Raw genomic sequence first — 21,929 nt, 5'->3', positions numbered from 1 at the left:
GTTGTGTTTGGACTTAAAAATCCACTTGCATCCTATAGGTTTGTATCTAATAGGCAAATCTACCAAGGACCAAGTTTGATTGGATACAAGAGCTTGATACTCATCCTTCATAGCCTTTAGCCATTTAGGTTTTATTAAGGCTTCTTTCACTGTGTTTGGCTCAATTGTATGATCATAGGATGACTTCATGAGTGCAGTTGCATAGGTTTTGGGCTTTAAAATTCATGCCTTAGACCTAGTGGTCATGGGATGAGCATTTTGTGGACCACTTGATAAGACACCTGGTTCAATTATTGGAACAATTGCTACAGTAACAAGATTAATATCATTCATAGATAAAGCATTAGTAGTAAATATAGGATTAGAATTAGAATGATGATCATTTTGAGATGATGATGTCAAAATAATAAGATGACTTGATTCATAATTATTATGAACAGAACTGGATGATCTAATTGAAAGAATAAAGGAATTAGATTGTGTTTGATAGGGAAAAACTATTTCAAAAAATTTAACGTTTCTAGAGATATATCTCTTTCCACCTGGAGAAAGGAAAATGTAGCCCTTGTGATTAGGACTGTATCCTAGAAAGAGACATAGTTGAGATTTGAAATCAAATTTATAGGGATTATAAGGCCTTAGCAAGGGATAACAAGCACAACCAAATATTTTGAGAAACTTGTAATCTGGTGGTTTGTAAAACAACATTTCATGAGGGCTAGCATTATCAAGGTTTGGTGTAGGTAACATATTAATAAGAGATGTAGCAGTAAGAAAGGCTTCTCCCCAAAAGCTTAAAGGGAGTAAAGCTTGAGCTAAAAGAGTGAGACCTATTTAAGTAATATGCCTATGTTTGCATTCGAGGCTTCCATGAAGTTAGCGGAAAAACACACAGAAGGGGGGTTGAATGTGTGTGTTCTGATTCGAAGGAAAATTTTAAAGTTATTTTCGCAAGCGTATTTTTGGTTGGAAGATTTAAGAAAAATTTTTGTTTAGTGATTTTTGTTTTACCAAACCTAGTTTTCAATATAGACGATTAGATAAACAGGTTTTCAGTTTGGAAAATGTTATCGTCTGATCAAGTAGTTTTAATAGAATCAAATAGACTTTCATCCAAAGCTTTGCTGAAAACCAAAGTAGATCAGGTGCAGAGTATGAAATGCTGAAAAGAAAAGAGAATGCACAGACATTTATACTGGTTCACTCAATCTGAGCTACGTCCAGTTTCCTTCTGCAAAAGGGTTCCACTAATCACACAGGATTACAAGTATTCTCAACCACTTCTGGCTCGTCAACTCGACACTAGTATTCTTAACCACTTCTAGTTCTACAAGTACTCTCGACCACTTCTGGCCTGTTGGCTTCACTCACCTTAGTTTTTCAGAGAACAGTGTCTGGGTGCTTGGTAACTCTCGTAGAGAGAATGAACTATTGGAAACACTCACTAAGATAAGCTATCTTAGTTTCTACACAGATATACAGGAAGTGCTTTTAGAAGGAGAATGGTTGAAGCTTTGAAACTTTTTTCTTTCATGATTTATTTCTTTTTCATTCTCTATCTTCTTCTTCTCTGTCTTGATGTTTATATACATCTGATAAATTTGGCCGTTGTTTAAATTTGAATTTGGCCGTTGGTGCCTAATCTTTTTCTTGATGCAGATGAATGCTTCGTTCATGTTCATGCAAATCTTCTCATTTAATGCATTTTAAACTTGCATTAAATGTTTTCTTGTATTTGTGGAGCTTTTCTGTGTAGTTGATTTCTTTGATATCTGACTCCAATCATGGTCTAGGTATATTTGTACTTTTCTATCAGTTTTGTCATTGTAATGCTGTCTTTTCCTGAAAAGTATGTGTCCTTTCTTTGATGCACTTAGCTTTGACTTGTAAATCCATGCTTGCCCTAATTTTCATTTTCGATGATGTCCTTTTGTGCTTCTTTTATAATTCCTTTCAATGTGATTAGTGAACTTCAGACGTGCTTCAACATTCTTGACATCGTCTGGTAACAAGATACTATGCCTGATTTTGACTACCCTTTTCGTCTAGGTGTCGAAGTAATAACTTTTTTGTTTATATTGGACTTTTCCAATGGTCACTTCATGTTAATGCCTTGACCAATTTGCGTCTAATGCTTCAGACTTCTTTTTTATAGACTTTGTATTTGATTTGAGTCTGAAACAACCTTATTCCTGATGTTGATCTTCTTATCGTCTGATGTTTTGTCTAGTCAGATTTTACTTGAACATATTCCAATATTTGAAATTTTCGTTATCCGACTGAAACACTAATGCACTTGTTAGAAGTAGCAATATGTATTATATTTTTCATTTTCAAAACCTCGGTGGGAATTGCGAAATGTACTTCGTCTGACTTAACAATCTCCCCCTTTTTGATGATGAAAAATATAATCTATCAAGTTAGTATATCAGATATAAAGCAGTTGTTCATGTAGTGTACATAATACAATAATCATAAGGGGTACTACAATCATTCCGTTTCCTGAAGTTTCTCCCCCTAAGTTTAATGCTCTCCCCCTTACTAGGTGACCGATGTTTTGATAGATGTTTTGGTAGATTCTTTCTGCCCCTTTGTAATCAGCAAAAAGAATGAGAGGGTGTGAATGGAAGTCTAGTGATCATTAATTAGTTCCATTCCTAACCTATCTCTCAACCAGACATATCTTTCTTCTTGAAGGGGTTTGGTGAAGATATCAACGAGTTGTTCTTCAGTTTTAACATAAACTAGTTCAAAGGTACCTTTTTGCACATGATCTCTAATAAGTGATGTTTAATCTCTATATGCTTAGTCCTAGAATGCAAAACAAGATTTTTAGATATGTTAATAGCAGCAGTGTTATCGTAGAGTACAGGAATATTACTCTCATAAATGTCGTAGTCTTCCAACTGATGTTTGATCCATAATAGCTGTGTGAGACATTGTCCTGCGGAAACATACTCAACTTCACAAGTGGATAGGGCAATCGTGCTTTGCCTCTTGCTTGTCCATGAAACTAAGCAGCGACCAAGGAAATGGCACCCTCCGTTAGTGCTCTTTCTTTCCCATTTGTCTCCTGCATAATCTGCATCACAGTATCCTAGAATAGAAAAATTATGGAATCTATAGAAGTTGATGCCTAGGTTAGGTGTTCCTTTAAGATATCTTAAGATTCTTTTAACTTCTTGTAGATGTACCTCCTTAGGTCGTACTTGGAACCTAGCACAGACGCAGACGCTGAACATGATTTCGGGTCTTGATGCTGTCAGGTACAAGAGAGAACCAACCATTCCTCTATACATTGTGCTGTCAAATCTGGTGATTCTTCGTCTAGACCAAGTGTTGTTGAAGGATGCATTGGTGTCTTCATTGGTTTCACATCTTCCATCTTAAACTTTTGTAACAGTTCTTTTGTGTATTTTGTTTGGTGAATCATAACACCTTCGTCTGATTGGACAATTTGAAGTCCTAAGAAGAACTTCAGTTCTCCCATCATGCTCATTTCAAATTCATCCTGCATAAGCTTGGAAAATTCTTGGTAGAGTTTTTCATTAGTAGTACCAAAAATTATGTCATCAACATAGATCTGGACTATTATAAAATCATCCTTTATTACTTTCCTAAAAAGAGCCCTGTCAATTTTACCTCTTGTAAAGTTATTTTCTACTAGAAAAGAGCTTAGTTTCTCATACCAAGCACGAGGTGCTTGTTTTAATCCATATAAATCTTTGTTTAGCTTGAAAAAAATAAGATGATTGTAGTTCGTTTTCAAAACCTGGAGGTTGACATACATAAACTTCTTCTGAAATAGTTCCATTTAAAAATGCGCTTTTAACATCCATCTGATATAACTTCATACCAGTACATGCAGCAAAAGCGAGTAAAATTCTAATGGCTTCTATTCGAGCAACAGGTGCAAAAGTTTCAGTAAAGCCTATACCTTCCTGTTGAGAATACCCTTTTGCGACTAACCTAGCTTTGTTCCTTACCATGTTTCTAGATTCGTCCATTTTATTTTTGTATACCCATTTTGTTCCTATGATCGTCCTGTCTTTAGGCTTTGGAACAAGTTTCCAGACGTTATTTTTCTAGAATTGATTCAATTCTTCTTGCATGTCTTGAACCCAGCTTTCATCTGATAATGCTTCGTCCGTGGTTTTTAGTTCCGTTTGAGATAATAGAGCAATTTGTGCTTGAGTTCTGAACGAGCTTCTGGTTCTTACTGCATCCTTTGCTTCTCCAATTATTTGCTCTTGCGGATGATGAGCCTTCATTTGCCAGTTACGATGGACTGACTCTCTATCCTCTCCTTCGTCTTGTAGAGTTGCTATTTCTTCAGACTCAGGCTTTTTTGACTGATCATTGTTTACCTGCATATTCTCAAAGAAGTTGCCTAGCTCTGATACTTCTTTATCATGCCTGTATTCGTCAAATTTAACATGAATGGCTTCCTCAACAATTTTAGTTCTGTTGTTGAACACCCTATATGCTCTTGACCTCTCAGAGTATCCAAGTAGAATACCTTCATCGATTTTTGAGTCAAATTTTCCTAAATTGTCTTTGGTGTTTAGAATAAAACATTTACATCCAAATGGATGAAAATATGATATATTGGGTGCTCTTCCTTTCCACAATTCATAAGGAGTCTTTTTCAGTAAGGTCCTAATATATATTCTATTTTGAATATAGCAGAAGGTATTAACTGCTTCTGCCCAGAAATGTTTAGGGGAGGAAAAATTGTTTAGCAACGTTCTTACCATTTCTTGAAAGGATCGATTCTTTCTTTCTACAACCCCATTTTGCTGTGAAATTCTAGGTTTTGAAAAGTTATGTTTTATTCCATTTTCTTCACAAAATTCTTAAAATTGTTCATTTTCAAATTCTCCACCATGATCACTTCGGATAGACGCAATTGATGCCCCTTTCTCATTTTGACCTCTTTTACAAAATACATGGAATACCCTAAAAGACTCATCCTTGTGAGTTATGAACAGTACCCATGTCCATCTAGTGTAGTCATCCACAATGACCAATCCATATCTTTTACCACTCACAGATGCAATTCTAGTGGGACCGAATAGGTCTATGTGGAGTAGTTTAAGAGGTCATGAGGTGGAAACATGATTTTTGCTTTGAAATGAAATTTTAATTTTTTTAGTTTTGAGATTAATCTTTGACTTGCATGACCAAGCTTCTGGTGTCAGATCCACTTATTTTCATATGAAACTAGACAATCAACATTCTGATTTTCTAGTTCATTAAGCATTATTTTGTACAAATTGTTGCATCTATTAGCCGTGAATAATATGGATGAATCAGGTTGATTCATAGTGCATTTATTTTTGTTGGAGGATACTTCATAACCACTATCACACAATTGACTTATGCTTAGTAGATTATGTGTTAATCCTTTAACATACAAAACATTATCAATGGAAGTAGAGGAGTTGATACCTATTTTACCTATTCCCATGATATACCCTTTCTGTCCTCCTCCAAATGTGACTTGCCCTCCTTTCTTGGACTTGAGGTCTAGGAACATAGACCTTTCGTCTGTCAAGTGTCGTGAGCAGCCACTGTCCAGGTACCATGATTGAGACTTTTTGTCTTTGTTAAACAGATCTGCAACAGGCACTATTTCAGTTTTTGGTACCCAAATGGATATGGGTCCATGAATGTTAGTGTTAGAGGTTTTGGAATCCCTCTTCTTATGCATGTGACTACATTCGGACGTAAAGTGTCCATTCTTTCCATATAAGGAAGATGCATAAGTTTTTGTCTTGGCTTCAGACTCAGATTCAACAAATCCTAATCCTGTTCTATCTTTCCCACTCCTGGAATGTTTTAAAAGATGCTCAAGGTTCTTAGTTCCCAATGTGAACTTTGATAGGTCAGATCTTAATAAATCATTTTCTTGGGTTAATTTGATTACCTCTTGAGAAGTTGAAAGAAGTTTTGTATTTTCGTCTTTTAGTAGACAGTTTTCTTCAAGTAATTCCAAAATTCTTATCTTTTGTTCCTTATATGCTGTAGAAATTTTTGTTAAATTTGATAGAAGTTGATTGTATGCATGCTCAAGAATTTTTAGGTCAGATTCAGTTACCTCCTCATTATCTGATTCTGATGATGAGTCTGCGTCTACCATGAGACAGATGTTTACTTCTTCGTCTTCTTCTAACGATGTTGTGTCAAGATCCTCCCAAGTGGTCATCATGGCTTTCTTCTTTTTGAAAGGGGCCAACTTCTTCTTCTCTTTTTCTTTTTCTTTCTCCAGTTTCGAACATTCCATTTTGTAATGTCCAGGTTTCTTGCACTCATAGCATAATGGTTGTGCCTTTTCTCTAGAGGGTCTGTTGTATTTTCTCCATCGTATCCCTCCCTTTTTCTTCATCATCGAATGGATTTTTCTTGATAGGAAAGATATTTCATTTTCTGTGTCACAGGTTTCCTCACTATAGCTATCATCGGCGTATCATTTATCGTTAGTGCTTTTGAGGAGGATGGTGTTGGTTTTGTCTTTTGCACAGTTAATGCAATAGCTTTCTATTTTCTCCCAACATCATCCTGTTGTAACTCCAACTCATGAACTTTAATGAGTCCAATGAGTTCCTCCAGGGAGAGCTTCTCCAGATTTTTGGATGCCCTCAGAGTGGTGACTTGTGGTCTCCATTTTCTAGGTAAACTACGAAGTAATTTGTCAATGTGGTCAAAGTTATCATAAGTTCTACCTAGAAAGGAAAGTTCATTTACGATGGTTTGGAATCTTCCAAACATAGTTTGTATAGATTCACTTTCTTCCATCTCAAAAAGTTCATACTTACGTGCCAACAAGCTTAGCTTGTTGCGTTTTACCTCTAGGGACCCCTCGTAGGTTAGAGCTAGGGTGTCCCACATTTTTTTGGCACTTCTGAAACTGTGAACTTTAGTGTATTACTCTTCAAACAGAGCACACATGAGCATATTGTGTGCTTTGGAATTTAGCATGAATCTTTGCTTTTGCTCTTCAATCCATTGTGCTTTAGGTTTCTCGTTGCCGGCTCGATCTAAAGGAATGTAGTTTCCTTGCTCAACAACATCCCACATGTCTATATGACATGCATCAAAGAATGCAATCATTCTTTGCTTCTAGTAGTCATATTTCTCTCCTTTGAAGAGAGGTGGTCAGTTTACGGCCTGTCCTTCGTTTTCCATGATCGTTACCCCTACAGTGTTAGATTCTCAACCCAAGGGGTCAAGCTCTGATACCAAATGAAGTTAGCAAAAAAACACACAAAAGGGGGGGTTGAATGTGTGTGTTCTGATTCGAAGGAAAATTTTAAAGTTATTTTTGCAAGCATAATTTTGGTTGGAAGATTTAAGCAAAATTTTCATCTAGTGATTTTTGTTTTACCAAACCTAGTTTTCAATATAGACGATTAGATAAACAAGTTTTCAGTTTGGAAAACGTTATCGTCAGATCAAGTAGTTTCAATAGAATCAAATAGACTTTCGTCCAAAGCTTTGTTGAAAATCGAAGTAGATCAAGTGCAGAGTATGAAATGCTAAAAAGAAAAGAGAATGCACAGACAATTATACTGGTTCACTCAATCTAAGTTGCGTCCAGTTTCCTTCCATAGAAGGGTTCCACTAATTACACAAGATTACAAGTATTCTCAGCCACTTCTGACTCGCCAACTCGACGCTAGTATTCTTAACCACTTCTGGTTCTACAAGTACTGTCGACCACATCTAGCCCGTTGGCTTCACTTACCAACGCTAGTATTCTCAACCACTTCTGGTTCACAAGTATTCTTTCTACTAGCCTCTTCAAGTTTTACAGCAGTTGCAGGTTTTGAGTGTGTGTATAACTCTCACAGAGAGAGTATGGTAATTTCTACACTCACTAAGGTGCGTAACCTTAGTTTTTCAGAGAACAGTGTCTGAGTGTTTGGTAACTCTCGTAATGAACTATTGGCAACACTCACTAAGATAAGCTATTTTAGTTTCTACACAGATATACAGGAAGTGCTTTTAGAAGGAGAATGGTTGAAGCTTTGAAACTTTTGTCTTTCACGATTTATTTCTTTTTCATTCTCTAGCTTCTTCTTCTTTGTCTTGATGTTTATATACATATGGTAAATCTGCCTGTTGTTTAAATTTGAATTTGGCCATTGGAGCGTAATCTTTTTCTTGATGCAAATGAAGGCTTCGTTCATGTTCATGTAGATCTTCTCATTTAATGCATTTGATCCTTGCATTAAATGTTTGCTTGTATTTGTGGAGCTTTTCTGTGTAGTTAATTTCTTCAATATCTGACTCCAATCATGGTCTAGGTATATTTGTACTTTTCCGTCAGTTTAGCCGCTACGGTGCTGTCTTTTCCTGAAAAGTAGGTGTCCTTTCTCTGACGCACTCAGCTTTGACTTGTGAATCCATGCTTGCCTTAATTTTCATTTTTGATGATGTCCTTTTGTGCTTCTTGTATAATTCCTTTCAATGTGATTAGTGGACTTCAAACGTGCTTCAACATTCTTGACATCGTCTGGTAACAAGATACTACGCCTGATTTTGACTACCTTTTTCATCTGGGTGTCGAAGTAATAACTTCGTCATTTATATTGGACTTTTCCAATGGTCACTTCATGTTGATGCCTTGACCAATTTGTGTCTAATGCTCCAAGCTTCTTTTTGATAGACTTTGTATTTGATTTGAGTCTGAAACAACCTTATTCTTGATGCCAGTCTTCCTATCGTCTGATGTTTTGTCTAGTTAGATTTTACTTGAACATATTCCAATATTTGAACTTTTCTTTATCCGACTGAAACACTAATGCACTTGTTAGAAGTAATAATATGTATTATATTTGTCATTTTCAAAATCTTGGTGGGAATTGCGATATGTACTTCGTCTGACTTAACATTCCATTTTGTTGGTGTGTGTGTGGGCAAGATAGTCTATGAATAATTCCATTTTGTGTTAAGTAAGGAGAAAATGTAAGGAACTCTTTTGCATTATTAGATTGAAGGACTTTGAGTTCAGTACCAAGTTGTTTTTCAGCAAGGGATTTAAATTGTAAAAATGCAGATAAAGCTTGAGACTTGTGTTGTAAAAGATAGATCGAACTGTATGTGTAGAATGTATCAAGAAATACAATATAGTATCTACTTCCATGGGTGGAAGCAATAGGAGAAGGTCCCCATATGTCAGTAAACACAAGCTCTAACGACTTAGAATATACAGTTGTAGATTGTATAAAAGGTAATTAATGTACTTTCCCTAAACAACAAGAGTGACAATTAAGATTGTTACTTGTATTACAAGAAATTTGACATTTATCTAAAACAATTTTGACTATTTTGGAGGAGGGATGGCCAAGTCTTACATGCCACAACTGAAGATTGCTAAGGGATTGAGCAGGATTAAATTCTGTGACAGCTTGATAAGCAGAATAAGAATCAGTGGTTCTTAAGTTTGGAAAAACATATAGACCTTGCTGAAGTCTACCTTGCAGAATAATCTGGTTGGTATCATGTGTTTTGACATTACAAAAGTCAGGGAAAAATTCAAAATATACACGATTGTCCCTAGCAAATTTAGATACACTCAATAGGTTTTTAGTGATAGAAGGTACATGAAGTAATTGATTTAACATAAAACGTCTAAAAGTGTTTGGCATAGACAGTTCAGAGTAACCAATGTTTCGAATTTTCAAACCTACACCATTACAAATTTTGACATTGTTCGAGCCTTGATAGGAGGATTTGGCTGATAGATTTGCTTCATCATTGGTCATATGATGTGAGGCCCCACTATCAGGATACCACAAAGGATCTTGAACAGTTGGTGGAATGGCAATGCTTCCTTGGTTAGAATAGACTGATGCACTGGAATGAAATTGTGAGGTATTAGCCTGTGGAGGTTGTTGAAATTCTTGATTAAATCTCTACCAGCAATCAATAGCCACATTCCCAAATTTTCCACAGATTTGACACTGTGGTTTAGGATTATTCTAATTATTTTGATTGGATTAAAACCAACTGTTTCTGTTAAAGCCTCTTTCGGATGTATTTCTTCCTCTTCTATAGTTATTGAAGCCACCTCTATTGTTGTTTCTTCCTCCACGACCATAACTGGTACCACAGGCATATTGTTGTTCTCCTATTCCTCTTCCAATATTAACCATTTGAGAATTTACTATTGCAATATTTGCTTGAATGAAATTCTGTTCTGTCTTTCGGTGTTTGTCAAACCTTTCTTCTTGTTCTAATAACAGTGCCTCAATATCATCTATTTAGTAAGGATCCAAACAAGATGTAATATATGTGATAAAATAATCAAATTCTTCTAGAAGTCCATCAAGAATGGCCTCAATATGTTCTTCTTCAGAAATTGGTGAACCAATAGCTGCTAGTGAATCTATGGTCTTTTTAATTGAAAGAAGATATTCTGTTATCGTGCTATTTTTCTTTGACATACGTAACTGTAGCTTTAGTTTCTTGATCTTTGCTCGGGTCTGATGAGTACGCACTAGTCCAACCATTTTAGTCAAGATTGGAGTAGTCATTGATGCCAATAGCCATGTCACTAATAGTTGATCTTGTTGGTCATACTGCAAATATTCTTCCCTGATCTTGTTTTCTGCTTCATCTTCTTTGGTCTTGAACTTTTCTGAAACTGAGCTTTCAAGAAGGTACTTCCCAAGGTTGAATTCACGGATTGTAGCATGAACTTGTTGTTGCCAAATGAGAAAGTTTTCATCATCAAGTTTTGTGGATATGGGTGTGTTGAACGTTTGTGGATTGAATGAAGAAACCATAGCGGAAGACGATTGTTACCCACTAATGGCTCTTGATACCATGTTTGATTTAGAGAGAGAAGATGAGAATGTGAATATCATTGATTCAGAAAAATGATTAATTCCTATAAGGGTTACAAAACAATGTATTTATAAGTGTTAGAGGCAACCCCAAGCGTGTGGTTCAGCGGTAGGGGTTGATCCACGCTTAAGCAAGGTCAGGGGTTCGAATCCTGCCTTGTGTATGCAGCGGCGTTAAATCTTGGGGCCAACTATCCCACCCTTTGAGGTGCCTCCAACGTAGCGAGGAGATTAGTCACCGCTATCGGCGGTGGATACTCCAGGAACGAACCAAAAAAAAAAAAATAAGTGTTAGAGGCAAACTAACTCTAACCAACTCTAACCAGGAAAATTAACTAACTTGTAATAACAACTTTCATCCTTTTCCCTTAACAAAAAGAGATAGAGCTAAACACATCCTAAATTCTAGGAAATGAATTGGATCTGGACATACCTTAGCAAAAACTACTCATCACAAATAGATGTGACTAAACCTTCAACCGCTAAAAAGAAAAAATGATTAAAAAAAACAATACAAAAAATTGAATTTAAAATATTATACATATTATTGTGAAGATAATATTTGTTTCAAAATAAAAACAACTAACTCTTTCAAGAATATTAATGTAAAAGTTAAGTCACTCTCAAAATAGTATGCTCTAATTCAAAAGAAAGTTTTCACGTAAAATAATATTTTAAAAATTAATTTGATGATACGAATAACTAAGAATTGGAATAAAAGAAATTGAAACTGTAACGTAAATAAATAAATAAATAAGATATGTTGCTAATATACGTCAATGGAGAAATTTGAATACAACAAATTTAAAGAGATCAATAATTTAAATTTTGTTATGAATAATAATTAGTGGCTTAATTAGTGGATGCCAATATTCATTATCAATCATTACCATTTATATGTCCGTTATGTATTATTCCCTTTTTGTGTAATTGTTCAGTTACTACATGTATTTATAAATAGGTTACTCCTCTCCCAAAGATAATACACCAGTTAGATTCTTTTCTCTATCTCTTATTATCTTGTTTGTTCTCTCTACTTTTCTCTCTTTTATAACACGTTATCAGCACGATAGTCTTTTATCTATTGGTGTTGCAACTACAAGAGAAAGCTGTGAAGATTTTTCAAGACAAATATTTTAAGGTTAGTTATTCATCTTTTATAATAAGAACTATATCAAATATTTATATTATTTATATTATTATGAATCAAAGTAGTCCTGAAGACATTATAGTAGTCCCGAAGACACTATGAAATAAAGAAATTCTTCATACATTGTTGAAATGTCTAGAAGACATTATCAAAGAAGAATGTTCAAACTCTATTATTTATTTTTTCACCAGAAGTGAGAAAAATCTATGTTTTATTGATGCGATATATTCTACATATTACCTAATATATATGGAATGATGAATATATTTATTCTGCCTAATAATAATATTATTATGACACATATTTTCTGCTCATGTTATCAATTTAAATATTTTGTAATAAATTTTTTTTTATGTCATATCAATATATATATATATATTTACTATATATTCTATTTATTTTGTGCAATAATATATATTAAATTAGAGACGATTTGATTTTCATAATTAAAGCAGTATTAATTTATAAATTTATGGCTATTTATGATTCCTTTATTATTATTATTTTTTCCCCTAATTTTGTCTCTCTTTTATGATAGAATTGAACATGTCAAATATTGCGAAACTCGAATTTGTTGCTCTTGACATTACGGGAAAGAATTATTTATCTTGGATATTAGATGCTGAAATACATTTAGATGCAATGGGTCTTGGAGACTCTATTAAAGAAGAAAACAAAGCATCTAACCAAGATAAGGCTAAAGCTATGATTTTTCTTCGTCATCACCTTCATGAAGGGTTAAAAGCTGAATATCTTACCATAAAAGACCCACTTGTTCTTTGGAATAATTTAAAAGAAAGATATGACCACCAGAAAACTGTGATTCTCCCAAAAGCTCGTTATGATTGGATGCATTTACGGTTACAAGATTTTAAATCTGTAAGTGAATATAATTCTGCAATATTTAGAATTACTTCTAAATTGAAATTGTGTGGAGAAAAAAAATAACTGATGAAGATATGTTAGAAAAAACATTCTCCACTTTTCATGCATCGAATGTGCTCCTACAGCAGCAATATCGAGAAAAAGGGTTTAAGAAATATGCTGAATTAATTTCCTGCCTCCTTGTGGCTGAGCAAAATAATGAGCTTTTATTAAAAAATCACGAGGCTCGACCAACTGGCTCTGCTCCATTCCCAGAAGTGAATGTTGCAACCCATGATAAAGAAACTAGTGGTCAAGGCTATGGTCACAACCGTGGAAATAATCGTGGCCGTGGTCGTGGCCGTGGTCATGGTCGTGGTCGTGGTAGTAAAGGTGGTCGTGGTCATGGTTATGAGGTAAAAAATAATTTTTCACACCAGAAGTGGAAAAATAATGGAAAAAATAAGAAGGAAATGGATGGACATGGTAACAAACACGAGGAAAACAAATGTTATCGTTGTGGTGCCAAGGGTCATTGGTCACGTAATTGTCGTACACCAAAGCATCTTGTTGAACTTTACCAAGAATCAATTAATAAGAAGAAAAAGATAGAGACACATTTTGCTTACGAAGATGGTGATTCAGATTATGGTCATATGGATGTTACTCACTTGGATGTTGCTGATTTCTTTGCTGATCCAAATGGAAAAATTGATCACCTTATTGGTGATGGGAGTGTTCAGAAATAATTTTTTTTCCATATTTTATTTATTGGATTTTGGGTATTTCTTATGTTTTGATGTTATTGGATTATGAATTTTTTTTTAATATACAAATTATCGTTAAATTTTTTTTTTCCAGAAATTATTGTCTTCTTGTCTTTTATCATATTGTTTATTTACATTTTTTTTTAATTTTATGAAGAATGGATATTGACCATAGCATCAATATTGAAGATATGTGTCTCGCTAATAGTGCAACGACTCACACAATTCTCAAGAATAATAAATTCTTTTCAAATTTAGTGATGCAAGAAATCAAAGTTAGTACCATATCTAGTACTACAAATATAATTGAAGGCTCCGGAAGAGCTAATATATTGTTACCGGGAGGAACGAAGTTGCATATTAAAAATGCATTATATTCTCCCAAGTCTTATAGAAACTTATTAAGTTTCAAAGATATTCGTTTAAATGGGTTTCATATTGAAACAAACAATGAAGGGAATGTAGAATATCTTTATATCACGAAAATCCACTTGAATAAAAAGGAAGTATTGGAAAAATTACCTGCTTTCTCTTATGGACTGTATTGCACGTATGTTAATACAGTTGAATCAAATATTATTGTAAACCAGAAGTTTACAAATCAAAATAAATTTGAGGTTTGGCATGATCGATTGGGTCATCCTGGGACTATCATGATGCGAAAAATAATTGAAAATTCATGCGGACATTTATTGAAGAGCCGGGAGATTCTTCAATCAAATATTTTTTTCATGTACCGCTTGTTCCCAAGGAAAGTTAATAATTAGACCATCACCAGCAAAAATTGGGCATGAATCTATCTTATTTTTAGAACGAATACAAGGTGATATTTGTGGACCAATACACCCCCCATGTGGACCATTTAGATATTTTATGGTTTTAATTGATGCATCAACAAGATGGTCACATGTTTGTTTATTATCAACTCGCAACCAGGCGTTTGCGAGATTACTAGCTCAACTAATTAGATTAAGAGCTCATTTTCCTAATTATCCAATTAAGAAAATTCGTTTGGATAATGCTGGTGAATTCACATCTCATGCTTTTAATGAGTATTGTATATCCATTGGAATTGATATTGAACATCAGGTAGCACATGTTCATACACAAAATGGACTTGCAGAATCATTTATCAAACGTTTAAAACTAATTGTAAGACCATTACTCATGAGATCAAAACTTCCAATGTCAACTTGGGGGCATGCAATCTTACATGCCGCAATATTAATTCGCATCAGGCCAACAAGTTATCACAAATTCTCTCCTTTACAATTGGTTTTTGGTGAGCAACCTAATATTTCTCATTTAAGAATCTTTGGGTGTGCTGTATATGTTCCAATTGCCCCTCCGCAAAGAACCAAAATGGGTCCTCAAAGAAGGTTGGGAATATATGTTGGGTATGAATCTCCATCTATAATAAAATATCTTGAACCATTAACAGGCGATTTATTTACGGCTAGGTTTGCCGATTGCCATTTTAATGAGTTGATTTTCCCAACATTAGGGGGAGAACAAAAACAGTTGGAAAAAGATATTAGTTGGAATGAATTATCACTATCTCATCTTGATCCTCGTACAAAACAATGTGAACTAGAAGTTCAAAAGATAATTCATTTGCAAAATCTAGCCAACCAATTACCAAATGTATTCACAGATCCAAAAAGGGTGACTAAGTCATATGTACCAGCGGCTAATGCTCCAATAAGAGTCGAAGTCCTTGTTGGACAAGTTAATACTACAAACGAGTCACAAATACGCCTGAAGCGTGGTAGACCAATTGGTTCCAAGGATAAGAATCCTCGAATAAAAAAGGGAGCTAAAGAGCAAAATGACCAAATTGAGGATGTAAAAACTCAAAAAGATTCCTCTGACATAAATCATATTCCAGTTCCAGAAGAAACTCAGGTACCTGAAATTATTGAAAATGAAGAGATCTCAATAAATTATGTCATGAATGGAATACGATGGAATCGAAACAATGTCAATATTGATGATGTGTTTGCGTATAATATAGCGCTAAATGAAATAAATGATATTGAGGATCAAGAACCAAAGTCCATCAACGATTGTCGACAAAGAAATGATTGGCCAAAATGGAAAGATGCAATTGAGGCAGAATTAAACTCACTTGCTAAACGAAAAGTTTTTGGACCGGTACTACGTACACCAAAAGGTGTAAAACCAATTGGATACAAATGGGTTTTGTGCGAAAACGAAATGAAAATGGTGAAATTGTGAGATATAAAGCAAGACTAGTTGCTCAACGTTTTTCACAAAGACCCGGTATTGATTTTGAAGAGACATTCACCTGTAGTGGATGCAAACACTTTTCGATATTTGATTAGTTTGGTTGTACATGAAAAACTTAATTTACATCTAATGGATGTAGTTACAGCATATTTATATGGCTCTCTTGATGCTAACATTTATATGAAACTCCCAGAAGGATTTAATTTGCCTGACGATGCAATTTCTAGAGAAGATTATTCGATTAAATTAAATAAGTCCCTATATGGGCTAAAGCAATCAGGTCGTATGTGGTATAATCGACTAAGTGAATACTTGTTACAAGAAGGATATAAAAATGATCCAATTTGTCCGTGTATATTTATTAAAAGATCTCAAAATGGATTTGCCATAATTGTAGTTTATGTAGATGACATAAACATTATTGGAACTCCTGAAGAGCTTTCAAAAGCAATAGATTGCTTAAAGAAAGAATTTGAAATAAAGGATCTAGGAAGGACAAAGTTTTGTCTAGGATTGCAAGTTGAATACTTAGAAAATGGAATTCTTGTGCATCAAGAAGCTTATATAACAAAGGTGCTTAAAAGGTTTTATATGGACAAATCACATCCATTGTGCACTCCCATGGTTGTAAGATCTTTAGATGTTAATAAAGATCCATTTAGACCTCAAGAAAAGGATGAAGAAATACTTGGTCCTGAAGTACCATATCTTAGTGTTATAGGAGCACTAATGTACCTTGCTAATTATACACGACCTGATATAGCGTTTGCTGTTAATTTGTTAGCAAGATATAGTTCTTCACCTACACGAAGACATTGGAATGGAGTTAAACAAATACTTCGTTATCTTAAAGGTACAATGGATATGGGGTTATTATATTCAAATGTTTCCAAACCAAAACTAAATGGTTATGCAGACGCAGGTTATTTGTCGGATCCTCATAATGGTAAATCACAAACAGGATATTTGTTTACAAGTGGTGGTACAGCCATTTCATGGCGATCTGTAAAACAAACCATATCAGCCACTTCATCTAATCATGCTGAAATTTTAGCATTACATGAGGCAAGTCGTGAATGTGTTTGGCTAAGATCTGTGATTCAACACATACGGGAAACTTGTGGTTTATCTTCTGGAAAAATGACATCGACAGTTATATATGAAGATAATGCTGCATGTATTGCACAATTGAAAGATGGATACATCAAGGGAGATAGAACAAAGCATATTCTACCAAAATTCTTTTTTACTCATGATCTTCAAAGGAATGGTGATATAAATGTTCAACAAATCCGCTCAAGTGACAACTTAGCAGATCTCTTTACAAAGTCACTTCCAAGAAAAGTTTTTGAACAGTTGATACACAAGATTGGACTTCGTCGTCTTAAAGATTGTATGCATGAGGGGGAGAAATAAATATTTATGAATGATGTACTCTTTTTCCTTCACTAGGTTTTTATCCCACAAGGTTTTTCCTAGTAAGGTTTTAACGAGGCACATTCTAAATATTGGACATCCAAGGGGGAGTGTTATGAATAATAATTTGTGGCTTAATTAGTGGATGCCAATATTCATTATCAATCATTACCATTTATATGTCCGTTATGTATTATTCCCTTTTTGTGTAATTGTTCAGTTACTACATGTACTTATAAATAGGTTACTCCTCTCCCAAAGATAATACACCAGTCAGATTCTTTTCTCTATCTCTTATTATCTTGTTTGTTCTCTCTACTTTTCTCTCTTTTATAACAAATTTAAAGATATTTAAAGTAATTTTATAGAAAAAGACGGTACAAGATTTTGTTATTATTTAAAGCCAAATTATGTATATAATTTTATGATAAATATATTTTTGATTATTAAATTTAGAATAGAGTTTTTTTATATCTCAAATTTAAAATTATTATTTTTAGTGCATATAATTTTCAAAAATTTTAATTTAATTTCTTAGGTTATTAATAACACATCTTTAAATCATATATTGAAATAGTTATGTGATATGAATTAGATTTAATATAATATTTTTATTATTGGTATAAAGATTTCTTTAACAAAATTTAAATATAAAAGTTAAAATAAATTTTTTAAAAATTATAAAAACTAAAAAAATTAATTTTAAATTTTAAAAATTAAAAATAAAATTTACCTTAAATTTAAGAAATTAAAAACATATTTAAAAACTAATTTTATTATAAAATTTGATACGATCTAACTTTTAGGTAGCGACTTGTGTTTTCACGTCAACAAGATTATTTCACCGAACAAACATCAATCAGATTATATCAAAATCTATAATAAAATTGAGACAAGTGGTTTCCTGCACTCTCTTCTTTGATGCCTGGCTGGCTCTGAATCTGTCTTGTCTCTTTTACACTCGTCACAGTCTATGAACCGAACATGTTGTTGCTTCAACCGTAGTCCCAAAATTGAATAAAAAATTCCTTTTATTATCCTTGCACTCAGCACTAAAACGTAGCCAAATTCTCCATAGTTTTATATATTTGTTACGATATACGAATTAAAATGTGCTTTTGTTTTTGGCACTGTCTTGAAATAGAAGCTCACCCCTTGGATGCTAAAGCGAATAATATTAAAATATAATTTGATTCAAGGAATGCGGTTTGTCTAAAACCCATCAAAATCATTTTCACCTGCTTTTGTTTTCCAATCAAGAAGGCCTCATCATGATGTGAATGCAACTTTATAAAACACTGCTTTTTCAAACTGGAAGGTACCCTAAGTGGCTAAGTTTAACCCTAAAGGGGTGACATCTTTTTTCTCATATCAAAAGTACCTTACCCAAAAAGCTAAACCAGATGGTGGTAGACTAAAATTAACAGCCCAAGGTTAATAAGACAGAGAAAGGAATGGATAAAAAGGTAAATAGGATATTATTGATACCATATACTATAAATGGAAATGAGATGGAAATGAGATGAATTTTGATGCTTGGAGTTGGAGTTGGAGTAGACAGTCAATGGATTTTCTCTTTTTCTGCGTGGTCCAAACGCCCCATATGGCCTCTACACATTATTCCACGCGGTATGCATCATAATTTCAATATTCCATATTATTATAATATGGAAAACGAATAAATGGAGATTAAATAAGCGATGGAACAGACGAGAGAAGATGGAAAGTTGAATACAGCCCGGCACGTATCTTCGGACCCATTAAAACTTTGATAGGGGCAAGGCAAACATATAAAACGCTTCACTACTACTTTTTACACACTCAATTTAATAATCAAAGCACACATTACCACTAGATTTTCACAATAATTTGTGTAGGTTCATCTAACGGCATCAATAGAGAGGGGTATGATATACAAAAGAAAAATTATACGAATTAAAGTACTATTTGTTTTATTTTCCATGCTCCTCGCAATGTTATTTTGCCTACTTTCTAAGTTACTCTTTTATATCATGATGTATATATAAAATATTGCTAACATAAAGAGTTGGATTTTGTTGTGTAATTTCCTTTTTCTTTTCTTTCCTTTTCCTTTTCGGTTTCCTCTGCTTATCTGCTTTTACTTCATATATTTCCAACTCTTCATTACTATTCATTAACTTTCTTGTTAAGGGAATCTTCGTCGTGGAATCTGAGGAAACGTTAGTATGAAAATCAAGGAGTTTTCCTCGCCATGATGAACGAGAATCACTAGAGCACATGTGTATAGAAGGTTTTCTCTTGGGTTGATTTGATTGATTGTTCACTGTTCATGCTAAACAACCAACCAAACGGCTATTCTGACTTTTTGGTCCTGCTTCTAAATCTTGTTTCTGGGATCTTCTCTGTCTCTTGGTTTATTAGACAGCGTTTGTTTCAGGGCTTTGTGAATTGAATTCAGATGTCACAGCCAAGGCAAAACAAGATGATGATGATGATGAGTCCAAACGTTGCCAAACAAGTTGGTGACACTACCTATACTAAGATCTTTGTCGGAGGACTGGCTTGGGAGACTAAGAGAGACACTCTGAAACGCTACTTTGATCAGTTTGGGGAGATCTTAGAGGCCGTTGTCATCACTGACAGAAACACTGGAAGATCAAAAGGATATGGCTTTGTAACACCCTTTCTACTCTATTTGCACTTGCTCTTTTTCTCCTTCATGTGTTACTTCATTCACTGGTTGTGTTGTGTTTTGTTTCTTAGGTAACCTTCAGGGACCCAAATTCTGCAATAAGAGCTTGTCAGAATCCCTATCCTGTGATTGATGGAAGGAGAGCTAACTGTAATCTTGCAGCCCTTGGTGCACAGAAATTTGATCCATCTATAACAGGTCAGGTCTTTCACTTTCTTTGTTTTCATTCTAAAATTACTTGCTATTTGATAATGATTTTGTAAATATGACCTATATTCCTTGCATGCAAACCAAAGCCAGGGTGTTGATTGTGGCTAATAAGATTGCACATTTTGACTCATTCTACTGCCTATTCCCACTTTCAAATGTTTCTTCAGGAAGGCAAAAATTCAGTAGCCCTTCATGGAATATGGCACCAATCTCATTTCAAGGCACCTCCACTTATTATAATCAACACATACCCCACTATCCATATCCCTATCCAGCCTACAGGTATTATGCAATTCAAACATCTGAAACTAAGCTGTTTTCTTATTTGACAAATTTATCATCATATTCTAAATGAATTGCACTCCAACATTCAGGTATCCTGGTTACCATCACCCACAAGACTTGTATGAAATGGTTAGTTTGCTCAAGAAGTAGCTCTCTCTTTTCATGCCAGCTTTGAATTGCCAATTGGATATCTACAAGAAAGCCACATCTAACATAATTTGTACATAAGAGTATGTTTTGATACAAGTTAACAAAGTTTTTGAGATTTTCTTTACTAAAAATAAAGAGTTTTCTTTTTCAGGATAAACTATAAAAGACACTTATAAACTTGCATCTAATCAGATTCTAATATCATTGCATTTCATATAGGGGAGACCATTTAGTGTACAATATAAACTGTATCCTCACAATTCACAACTTTTTTTATTTGAATTTTGTTGTTCTCTACAGAACTACAATAATGTATATGGTGGACAACAGCTTCCACTACGATGGTTTCCAGCATATTGCCAACCCTTTTATGGCTTTAGTAGACAGTTCATTCCAACAGCATATGTGAAAAAGGCACAAATCCCTGACATGTCACCTCAGGAGTTCTCACTTGTTGGCTTCTCAGAACCTATTTCAGCTTCTCCTTCGATTTCCAGCGCTGGTTCAGCCTCTAAACTCTAAACTATGTAATAATTATGTTTTGACTGAAATTTTCTGAATATTCACTAATTTTTAAGGTTGTTGTGGATTGAATGAACGCAGGATTAGTCACAGGACAAGTACCTGCTGCAGGAGGGCTAGAATCCCCCCAAGAACAGAAATCTTCAACTTAAAGCCATGATAAGGAGATTCCATCAATTGACTAGAATAGAGAAAGTAAAAAAGAAAAATGACACTGTTCAATAAACCAGGAAGCTCTAAGTGCATGCCCAATGAAGTGGTCTAGCAAAGGAACTAAATCAAGCAATAACGTATTCAAGTTTTCCATCCATGGAACAAGTGATCTTAGACCAGACACCGATGAAATGAGTCCTGGATTTGTTCATTGTAATTGAAATTTTTTACTTTTGAGCATTCTGGTGCAGGGCATTCGTTCTTCAGTTTTCCACTTCTTTTTTTTTTCTTCTTTTCTTTTCTTTTTTAACATGGGATTCCTGCTACGTTATAGTTTATAAGAAGAAAAATGCTTGTTATTATTCTTTATTTCTTACACCTATACTTTGCATTCCTATTGTGTTATCAGCAATCCTTTTCATGCTTCCCTGATCTTAGCAATTCTATCTTTTTTTAGCCGAAATAAAACTCGGTTAAGGAATTATTTCTCTTCAAAATAAATCCTTAATTAATGGTGTATTTAGATGAAGAATTTTACAAATTTAAGGAATTTTAAATTTTTTGTATTTGAATTACTTTAATTTCAATTTCTATTATTCTTAAAATATTTTGTTTGGACAAGTCAATTCAAATTT

General features: G+C 34.1%; 4 protein-coding genes across 8 annotated transcripts; 2 read left to right on the top strand and 2 right to left on the bottom strand.

The window, feature by feature from the left end:
- Nucleotides 1-5,197: 5,197 nt before the first annotated feature.
- On the bottom strand, nt 5,198-6,388 carry LOC145958653 (uncharacterized). Its single transcript, XM_083076160.1, has one exon. It carries the CDS (start codon nt 6,386-6,388, stop codon nt 5,198-5,200), a length of 1,191 nt encoding a protein of 396 aa, XP_082932286.1.
- A 152-nt stretch (nt 6,389-6,540) lies between these two features.
- LOC145958652 (uncharacterized) lies at nt 6,541-6,891 on the bottom strand. Its single transcript, XM_083076159.1, has one exon. The coding sequence runs from the start codon at nt 6,889-6,891 to the stop codon at nt 6,541-6,543; it is 351 nt and encodes a 116-aa protein (XP_082932285.1).
- Nucleotides 6,892-12,549: 5,658 nt separating this feature from the next.
- LOC145958651 (uncharacterized) lies at nt 12,550-13,616 on the top strand. The gene is made up of 2 exons (XM_083076158.1): nt 12,550-12,882; nt 13,014-13,616. Exons 1-2 carry the CDS (start codon nt 12,550-12,552, stop codon nt 13,614-13,616), a joined length of 936 nt encoding a protein of 311 aa, XP_082932284.1.
- A 5,431-nt stretch (nt 13,617-19,047) lies between these two features.
- On the top strand, nt 19,048-21,663 carry LOC109809497 (uncharacterized). 5 transcript variants are annotated; one of them, XM_083076945.1, is made up of 8 exons: nt 19,051-19,205; nt 19,473-19,572; nt 19,704-19,956; nt 20,046-20,172; nt 20,352-20,466; nt 20,559-20,598; nt 20,920-21,121; nt 21,223-21,663. In XM_083076945.1, the coding sequence occupies exons 3-8, from the start codon at nt 19,741-19,743 to the stop codon at nt 21,291-21,293; spliced, it is 771 nt and encodes a 256-aa protein (XP_082933071.1). In that variant the 5' UTR covers nt 19,051-19,205; nt 19,473-19,572; nt 19,704-19,740; the 3' UTR covers nt 21,294-21,663. The 5 variants fall into 5 exon arrangements, with proteins under 5 accessions (XP_020228419.1, XP_082933071.1, XP_029129350.1 ...); XM_029273517.2 differs by having other exon boundaries at nt 19,052-19,205; nt 19,720-19,956; XM_020372830.3 differs by lacking the exon at nt 19,473-19,572 and having other exon boundaries at nt 19,048-19,205; nt 19,720-19,956.
- The last annotated feature ends 266 nt before the right edge of the window (nt 21,664-21,929 follow it).

This window comes from Cajanus cajan, chromosome 6 (assembly GCF_000230855.2).
Source record: "Cajanus cajan strain Asha chromosome 6, NIPB_CcT2T_4, whole genome shotgun sequence".
Classification (NCBI taxonomy): domain Eukaryota; kingdom Viridiplantae; phylum Streptophyta; class Magnoliopsida; order Fabales; family Fabaceae; genus Cajanus; species Cajanus cajan.
The sequence above is the reverse complement of the archived record's forward strand: the minus strand, read 5'-3'. Positions and strand labels throughout refer to the sequence as shown.

Coding starts and splice junctions, on each gene's coding strand:
- LOC145958653 (XM_083076160.1), bottom strand. CDS start 6,388: ATGAAGAAAAAGGGAGGGATACGATGGAGAAAATACAACAGACCCTCT.
- LOC145958652 (XM_083076159.1), bottom strand. CDS start 6,891: ATGTGGGACACCCTAGCTCTAACCTACGAGGGGTCCCTAGAGGTAAAA.
- LOC145958651 (XM_083076158.1), top strand. CDS start 12,550: ATGTCAAATATTGCGAAACTCGAATTTGTTGCTCTTGACATTACGGGA. Junction 12,883..13,013: donor GGTTACAAGATTTTAAATCT/GTAAGTGAATAT, acceptor GTGCTCCTACAG/CAGCAATATCGAGAAAAAGG.
- LOC109809497 (XM_020372830.3), top strand. CDS start 19,741: ATGTCACAGCCAAGGCAAAACAAGATGATGATGATGATGAGTCCAAAC. Junction 20,173..20,351: donor ATTTGATCCATCTATAACAG/GTCAGGTCTTTC, acceptor ATGTTTCTTCAG/GAAGGCAAAAATTCAGTAGC. Junction 20,467..20,558: donor TATCCCTATCCAGCCTACAG/GTATTATGCAAT, acceptor TCCAACATTCAG/GTATCCTGGTTACCATCACC.